General features: G+C 57.1%; 2 protein-coding genes across 2 annotated transcripts; one reads left to right on the plus strand and one right to left on the minus strand.

Moving 5' to 3' along the window:
* Window positions 1-4,091: 4,091 nt before the first annotated feature.
* Window positions 4,092-5,244, minus strand: nucS-0 (Nuclease S1; the record flags this gene model as incomplete). The annotated part of the gene is made up of 3 exons (XM_032032760.1): window positions 4,092-4,336; window positions 4,408-5,067; window positions 5,181-5,244. The coding sequence occupies 3 exons, from the start codon at window positions 5,242-5,244 to the stop codon at window positions 4,092-4,094; spliced, it is 969 nt and encodes a 322-aa protein (XP_031887852.1).
* A 1,159-nt stretch (window positions 5,245-6,403) lies between these two features.
* On the plus strand, window positions 6,404-7,672 carry CGGC5_v011391 (putative vacuolar amino acid transporter YPQ3; the record flags this gene model as incomplete). Its single annotated transcript, XM_032032758.1, has 4 exons — window positions 6,404-6,517; window positions 6,592-6,691; window positions 6,847-7,398; window positions 7,461-7,672. The coding sequence occupies 4 exons, from the start codon at window positions 6,404-6,406 to the stop codon at window positions 7,670-7,672; spliced, it is 978 nt and encodes a 325-aa protein (XP_031888069.1).
* Between the last annotated feature and the right edge of the window lie 1,049 nt (window positions 7,673-8,721).

Genomic DNA, 8,721 nt, shown 5'->3' on the forward strand with positions numbered 1-8,721 from the left:
GGGCGGCCGGGACATCAGGCAAATGGCGTTTCGCCCGAGGCGTCGATGAAGCGAAACGAGACACTGGACGACATTTTCGACCTCCTTAAGCGCGCTTGACAAGACCTTGGGTCTCTACCTACGATACCTACCTTACCTTGGGTAGATGCCTTAGTACCTACAGAGTAAGGCAAGGTAAGGTTTGACCGTCTGAGCGGCGCCTCCTCCGTTGCAATCTCCCTCCTTCACAGCATTAGGAATAGCAATAGCAGCAGCCAGCGAGACACCCTTCAGCGCTCATGACAGCCTGTCAGCCCCCCTGCTTAGGGCGTTGAGACGGATGGCACGCTGTAGTTTTTGGCTCCGTCGACAGCCAACTTTAACCTCAGTGCCCACCCCAACGGTGCGGATGACCTTAATTCCTGAGTCGCGAATTATGGTTAGCACCTCATGCTAAGCCTTGAGGGATCGCCCATGATTTGCTTCCGGACACCGGCTGCCCTTCAGTCTGGATTGACGCCCAGACGAGTGACGCGCACGCTACAAACGTTGGCTGCCGTCCGTCCAGCGCCTGCACGGTACCACGGCATCACGGCGCCAGCAATCCGTTCTGAGGAACACGCACGCACACCAGGCATCGTGATGAACGCGATGGGTTTTTCTGATTGCCGTCGCCAGTTCGGCGATCTTCCTTCGAGCCGCGCTGTTTCTCGTTTTCGAGTTCGTCCGACTCCCCCTTTCTTTTCCGTGGCTCGGTTTTCTGTGGTGCTTTGCGGGCACCCGCGACACGCAGCGGTCTCAGTCTTGGCCGGAGAGGAGCGGCAAATGGATGATTGGCAGCGGAACGGTCTGAACGGTTCGGGGCTCCTCAACGGGGCGAGACACACATAATGTGGTACAATGTTAGTGCGACGGCCCGTCAGTCGCACCAAGACGATAACAGCCGCTGTCTTGTCCTGCCCTGCCCTGCCCGATTGCATTACCATCGAAGCGCCGGCCTAAATCCGGGACGGCGGCTTCAGCAAGCTGGACTGGACTGGACGGGATCGCTGTAACCAGGCGCATCGCATCGCATCGTACCGCATATCAGCATGGCATCATAGGTGCCTGCCAAATCCATCTCAAATCTCCACCGCATTTTGTTCCACCCAAAAGCTTGCTCCTAAGGGCTCCTCCGCACCGTGGCACTCGAGGTATCGTGTGCCTCGCTTGCATCGTGAGCGAGTGCCTCGTATTGCTTGGCGAGGAGGGCACGGGTGGGCGGCTCCTCGGCGCCGGTCGTGGGGGGCCGCGGAGTTGACTCGCAGGTTGACGGCAGCAGCAACGACGCCGCGGTGTTCTTCTTGCTGTGTTGGGTCGGAATGTGGAGTTTCGAGGAGGAGGCGGCACAGAAGCAAACAGCAAAAGTGCCCGCAAGGAGGCCAGTATGGGGATGCGAGAGAAGCGACGACGAGGGCTGCGATGCGATGCCCTGCGCGCGCAACGGTGATGGCATCAAACATCCAATAAACCTAATCTTCCACTCGGCAACTTCGGATGACGGCCAGGGCCCTGGGACGAGTGGCTGCGGCGCCCCTCTGTCTGACGGTTAGAGAAAAGAGGGCGAGCCACTCTCACCAGAAGACGAGGCACGCAAATGCAGGGAATGCGCTTTTTGGTGTGGTTGGTGTTGGTGTCAGGAAGGAGACGTGCCTCCTCCTGCTTCTCTGGGCTTCTCCTCTGCCCAAACGGTGAGAAGGAGCTGTGCACTGAGAGTTGCGTCGAGAAGGTAGGAAGGAGGACGGTACGTACCGCTGTGCCTTATCTCTCCCATCTCCCTCAGTCCCTACCACCAGCACTCGGTACCTGCAGCGGCCCCGTCGCGGAGATCCCAAGAACCCACAACGGCCGTCCAAATGAGGAATGGTCAGGTTCACCCCTTCCCTTAACACACTTTTAAGGTTGCCTCTAGCATCCCGTCCGCTAAGACCCGCCCCGCCTTTTCAACCCTGGGAAGCTCACACTCGACGTGGGACCGGCAGGGGCAAGACGTGGAGTCCCTGGCCATCGGCGCTGCTTCACCCCGTGTCTCCCATCTCCCCTTCCGCCGCTCTTCCATGGCTGCCCATGCCGCCTTTGCCATTCTTCCTCTGTTCGTCTCTCTCGAACGGCCTGCCTGTCAGTCCGTCGCTGACTGGACGACGCCTCCTCAGTCGGGCTGCGATTGGACCGTCGGCGTCGCCCTGCATGAGCCATCCGAGAAAAGTCAATCTGATCTTCCTCATGGCCAACCCCTGGACGACAAGATGCTTATCCATGGGATGACGGTTTCGATTTGCATTTCGTCTGTTATTTTGCAGTGTCAACACGTCGTATACGACTCGACAAGTTGCCCATTTTGGCTCACAAGAGGTCTATTCTGGATTCTGGGATGTCGGGCAATTTTTAAACGTTCCTGAGTTTAATGCTATTGATCGCCCACACCCAATTTACGAGCAATCTAAACTGACAGATAGTAGCGCCAACGCTTTTTTCCGTTTCGGTGGATGACATGGAAGTCCGCCAACACCCATACTAGCACGTTTGGCTCGCCTGCCGGCGTCGTCGTGGGCTGCTGGAGAACCGGCATGGGGGACGGGCAGTCTTTCTGACCGATGGCAATTCTGTGCCGCTCACGATATCAATACGAGCCGTGTTTTCCTCCTCCTTCCCAAAGAAACGGGTCGTCGGCTCGCTTGAGGTCATTCGTCCCCAAAAGATCTCCTCGCGAAACCATAAAATTTGCACCAACACGTCCAGCACACCAAGCCCTCGGCACACGGCAAGCTGGTGCCCCCCATCTTGGTCTCATCATCAGCCCCTCGAGATGCAGGAACAATCAATTAAAGGGCTGGTCTATCAAGTGAATCCTTCCTTCGCCAGTGGCCCACAGATCCGGTTTGCCTGCTCGATGCGACTCCGGACGGCAATCCCTGCACAGACAAGCGAGAAAAAGTCGAGAGAGAGGCCCACCGCACCTCCGCCAAGGGGGCGCACCATTCTGCGACACGAGGCTGAGTTTGAAGCCTGTGCCAAAAAACCAATGGTGAAACAGGTTCACCTCAACTTTCTTGCCCGTCTTGTCACTCGTGTCAACCGGTCCAACCTCGCTTCCGCCACACTTCCCGTCGAACCTCGCTGCAGGCATTCTCCTCGAACCCGGGCCGCATGCCTGCCTTTCATCCCAGCTCGGGACGACCATGTTGAAACTCGACGACCGTCGGAAGAGGCAAACACCACCCTCGCCAAAGGAAGGAACAAAGCATGGACCGCCCGTCGCCGCAATATTGCGCTGAGAGATGCGCAGAAGCCGTGCCAATCCCGTCCAGCAATCCTGCCATGCGCTTCCAACGGCATCCAATCCCCTTTGCGCCTCTTGCTGGGACTCGGACCCTCGGCAAGGGCATCGAGAACGATGGCAGCCCTCCACCTTGCCAGACGTCACCTATCATCCCAAATGCCACGCCCCGCCGCTGTCACGGCTGGACTTGAAAGGTGACGCTCCAAGGACAGATGGCGGATTCCAAATCCCCCCACCCAGGACGTCGACATCACGCCACTTTCCCTAGGCCAGGAAACGTTTGCCGAGTGTCGCTCTGGGAAACATTCTTCCCTTGCTAATCAAACCTGCGCCGTCATCAGAGAGACATTCTGCCGCTGTTGGGCCGTTGAACGCCCGGCCAAGGCTACAACGCCCCCGGCGTGATCACCTTCTTCCGCAACGCCGGTCCGTCAAGCACTCTCCGGGTCCGTGAGCTGCCGATCCAGAGGCTTCGGTACCGATCAGACTTATCAAAGGTCACGTTGGCAAAGCTGTCAAAAGCCCTTGGCAAGCCGCCCATCGGCCATCGTCAGATGGCCCGCATTGTGGTTGGCCTCAGCCCGATGCTGCACCTGAGCGGAAATACCATCGCGCGGAGATAAGCAGAATTCAAATTACGCAGTATGAGCCCCCAATCACAGTCGGCGAGGCAAGCCAAGCTTTCGCTGCCTCAAAACACGTTTTGCCCTGCGGGAGAAACGAGGGGATCTACTTGTAAGGAAACTGGAACGGGGGTCATAATCGACGGAACATGCTTGGCGTCTCATCTCCATCACAATTCCTCCGAGCCCATGTCGGCGCCGCCCACATCGGTGTTGCCGTCCTTGTTACCCTCGGCGCTGTCCATCTTCGTCGTCCCCGTCGTCGCCTGCGTATACGCTGCTGCAATAAGGTCGAGCCAAGCCGCCATTCGCACGCCTGCCTTGGCGACCTGGAGCTCGATGACTGGCGCCGCCTTCTGGAAGTATTCACCCCCGAGCTCCTGTCCGGCGATCGCACGCGGGCCTTCGGGGAACACTTTCAAGCTTAAGTCAGTTTAAACGTCACCACGCGGGTTGTGGGGAGCCGTCCTCGGGCGATCGACATACCGTGGGTGCAGACGAATGCGTTTCCCTCTCCTGCCCACGCAAGGGCAGTCGCCTTGACGTCGTTGAAGTCGAGCGTCTCCAGCCAATCCGCCTTTTGCGCGGCGAACTTGCCCGTCTTGATCTCATCCGCGAGCTCGTCCGCCCAGCGCTTCGCGTTGTCGTACGGACGACGACGAGCGCCACCGATCAGTTTCTCAGCGATGGAGCTATCCCATACGTGGTGCAGGTTGAAGTCGGTGCCATACCACTTCACGTGGATTCCGTTGCCCCCTCGAGCGACGTCTTCGTTGTGAAGTGGCTGGTGGATATCGCCGATGAAGTGGACGACGAAGCGAGCCGCTTGATTGCGCTCCCAACCGCTGAGCTTCGTATCCAGCGACCTGGTGGTGTAGTTTGCTAACGCAGTGACAACACAGCCCTCCGCCTTGCAGTCCATTTCAAAGTCGATGCCGCAATAGTCAGGCGGGCTGTCGTGGGCATCGATGAAGTGGAAGGGACCCGTGAAATGACCCCATCTGGTGTAGCGAATGGTATCGGCCCACGTTGCCACACCTGCCAGGTAATGTTCGGTGTCGTTCCGCAAGAGGTCCTGGAAGAAGGTCTCTGTGGTGTTGGCAACGAAGTGGCTTGCGATGTATGCGGTTGTGATGTGGCCCAAGCCTGCAGCGATGACGGTCAGCGGCAGTGACAACACTGGCGATACCGGAGACCAGCGCCTCCACCGGAGACGACTCCGGGGACGGCAGACGGGGCTGGGCGAAAGAGACACTTACTTCCCCACGCCACAGCACCAGGCAGGGACGCGCCAAGCAGCGCGACGGTGCTAGACAGCTTCATGGCTGCGTACAACGAAATCACGGGTGGTATCGGGGTCGGATTTGGTGGCACAGTGCAAGCGACAAGTCCAAACTATCGCGAGATTGAGTACGCAAGATACGCTAGAAAACAAGACAGCAAGCGACGGAGACCTTTCAACCAAATACACCGTCCAAAGACAAGGCCGGACGACGCGAGCTTAAATGGCGACGCGTGGTCGGGTCACCAGCGCATCTGCTCTGCATCCCCCACGTCAACAGGCCGCAGTGCAGGCCGGCAAGTTGGCCGAGGAACGGACCTCACCCAAGCATCTGCAGCACGCCTACCCACCATCAAGACTGCATCAGCCACAGCGAATCATGGCGGTGCAGGTGAGGGCAGCCACGTGCCCCTGATCTGGCATCGGAAAAAGATGACGCCCGACGGATGTCCGGTGACCAACGAGTGGTGCCATTGAATGCAAGTTCCTCTGACAGTCTTCGATTGGTCACCGCCATCAGCAGGATCAACGGGCTTTTAAACTTCGGATGATGGGCGCCCATCGCATATGCATCAAGACAGCCAATCTGTGCAAATCTGGGCTGAGCTAGCCGGTTCATCTCGATGCTGATGCAAGGCAACAAGTAAGCTTGCCTACGCAGTAATGCTCTTTTCAGTGAGGCTTCTTCATCTCAGCTCTGGCTTGCAGCTCTCAGCTGCGATGACCAAATAACCTCGTCTCATTGGCGTGCTGAGCTCAGCTTCTTCCCACAGCACCCACATCAGAGAAAAAGTGGCGGTAAGCCCGCCTTTCCATCAGGTTTTGCGGGAGACTGGAGTCATGCCACACCGCCGTGACCCCCACTAATTCCCCTCTTGAGCGTGTCGCCCAGGTTTTTTCAACCCATTGGCTATGTCATGCAGGGTCCCGTCTCTTATCGCCGCGCTTGACCGCAACCGATAGCAAGATAACGGCGAGCAAGGTGGATGGTTGGACGACGGGTGGCTATCCGTAGCCGGCCTATCAATTCCTGCTGCGTGACTCTGCTTCCAACCATCCCACTTGATCTTCCCCCAACCCACCTGACCACCGCCAGACACACGACAAAAGGCGGCTCTGCTTCTTCCTCTCCCCTTGCTTCAGCAGACGTTACGCCAGTCCTGCACTGTTCAATCGCGTCTTCGGAGGAAATCAGACACCATGGCTTCATTCGCCGTTACGGCCTACGCCGCCTTATCGCAGACACCCAAAGTTGAAGATGCGTTATCCGGCATCTTTGGTAGCATCAGCTTGACCGCCTGGATCTGCCTTCTCGTGCGTCTTCCTAGAGAGTCTCCGAAGCACGTGAGCTTCCTTTTCGAGCTCTCAGATTGCTAACATTTGAACAGCTTCCCCAGCTTATCGCCAACTACAAGGCGCAAAGCGCAGATGGCCTCTCCATGGCCTTCCTTATCGTCTGGCTCCTCGGTGACGTGACGAACCTGCTAGGTAGGAAGAACACGACCCCGCGATACTTTTGACGCCTCCTAAACACCACGCGCCCCAATTCTCTGTCTGCCAAACTTGTCGTTACGACCCCCAACAACACCGAAAATTTCTCCCACTAAGAGAAGCACGCACTGACTCGAAAAACCTCCGAACAGGCGCCCTCTTCACCCACCTCGCGCCCACAGCAGTCGCCCTCGCCTCCTACTTCTGCGTCGCCGACCTCGTTCTCATCTCGCAATGCGTCTACTACAACACCAAGAACGCCCGCCGCGCCTCCCGCCGCCGCTCCTCCGCCCACGTCACTGCGACCGGCGCGGAGCCCACCGAAGACGAGCCGCTCCTCGCGCGCCGACGCTCCTCCTCCGCGGGCCTGCCCGGCTCCCACCGCCGCCACGCCGTGCACAACGAGAGCTCACTCGACCCCCTCCGCAAGATGGTCACCGGCGAGGACGAGACCCCCGACAGCAACCCGTGGCTGCACAACACGCTGAGCATCTTCGCCGTGTACCTCGTCGGCGCATTGGGCTGGTTCGTCAGCTACAAGGCCGGCGCGTGGAACTCGCCTGACATTGACGTCGGCGCGCCCGAGGAGGTCAAGGGCACCATGGAGAAGGTCGGCTTGTTTCTGGGATACGTCTCCGCCGTGTGCTACCTGTGCGCGCGCATCCCGCAGATCATCAAGAACTGGCAGGAGAAGTCTTGCGAAGGTACGTCTCTTTGGGTATCTGCTTTTCGAAAGTGCAACGCGTGCTAACGCAGTATTGAACAGGTCTCGCGCTGCTCTTCTTCCTCCTCTCCCTCACCGGAAACTTCACCTACGGCGCCAGCCTGCTCGCCTTCAAGCAGGACAAGGACTACCTCCTCAACGCGCTCCCCTGGCTCCTGGGGTCGTTCGGCACCATCGCCGAAGACTGCATCATCTTTGTGCAGTTCCACCTCTACTCGGGGCGCCGCGAGGCCAAGGACGGAGACCAGGCGTGATTGTGGAATGCATACGCAAGTTGTCACGGAAACCTGCATGTGCGCGCTTGCGAGGCCACGCAAATATGCATCTTGTCTCGGTCGGATCTAGAGACATGATTCATCTTGCATTGGCCGGCAGCAGCTGAAGAATGTCGTGGATTTTTAATTTTTGCATGCTTGGGAGGCTCGGGTGGTGGTGGGGGTGTTTGTACCAATTACGACTTTGCTGCATTTCCGGCGTTATGGGTTTGATGGTTTTTAATGATGGGTCACGTCAGGTGTCTGCATTTTCGGTCACAATGGTCTTGTCGCCTCTGACCATGAAGCATAGCTGCATATATATAATGAATGCCGAATTTACGCTCTGATTTCTCTCAAGATCTATATTTAGTGCGTCAGATATCGAGTGAAAAGTTCTTGCGATGATTACCGACTATTGAACAGAATCTGATTTACTCAATTCGATGACCTACTATCTGAGTTGTGCTGGCTGAGAGACCTTGGGGGCAGGTGGGGCGTGTCGCGTGCCGCGCATCATGGGTCACGTGAGCAATGTCGAAGAGCAACAAGATCGCTCTTTTGATAACGTTAGGCGAGTAAGAATGTGAATCCGAGTCTTCGACTGGTTCAATACGGTTTTATCAACTATTCCAAGAGGTTTGGAGGTGATTGGAGGGTATTGGGGGGGTTCTAGGTAAACCATTATCATCGTCTTCTTTTGCCGTGAGTTTTGACATAAAAACTACACAAAAAACACGCAACAAAATTGGCAAATGTCGCCACTACTGGTAGGTGATTACGAAAAACACCATATTGGTAGAGAAATGGCATTTGATTTCCCATATAACTTTATTTCATCACAGAGAGTTGGTTATGCGGCCGGAACCGAGTCATCTATCACGTTGTCGCGTGAGGAACACCTGGATCTCCTCGGAGCGAGCTGCGTAGCGTGCCGCGCTCCCGACGGACACTTCAACCGATTAAACATTCAAGTTACGACGGAGATGCATGGGGGATGGAACTTAAATCTCGCGAGCACGTTTTCGGTTCTTTGTAGATGCTGTCGT

This window comes from Colletotrichum fructicola (genome assembly GCF_000319635.2).
Source record: "Colletotrichum fructicola Nara gc5 chromosome Unknown KSG_Nara_v1_contig06, whole genome shotgun sequence".
Taxonomy (NCBI): domain Eukaryota; kingdom Fungi; phylum Ascomycota; class Sordariomycetes; order Glomerellales; family Glomerellaceae; genus Colletotrichum; species Colletotrichum fructicola.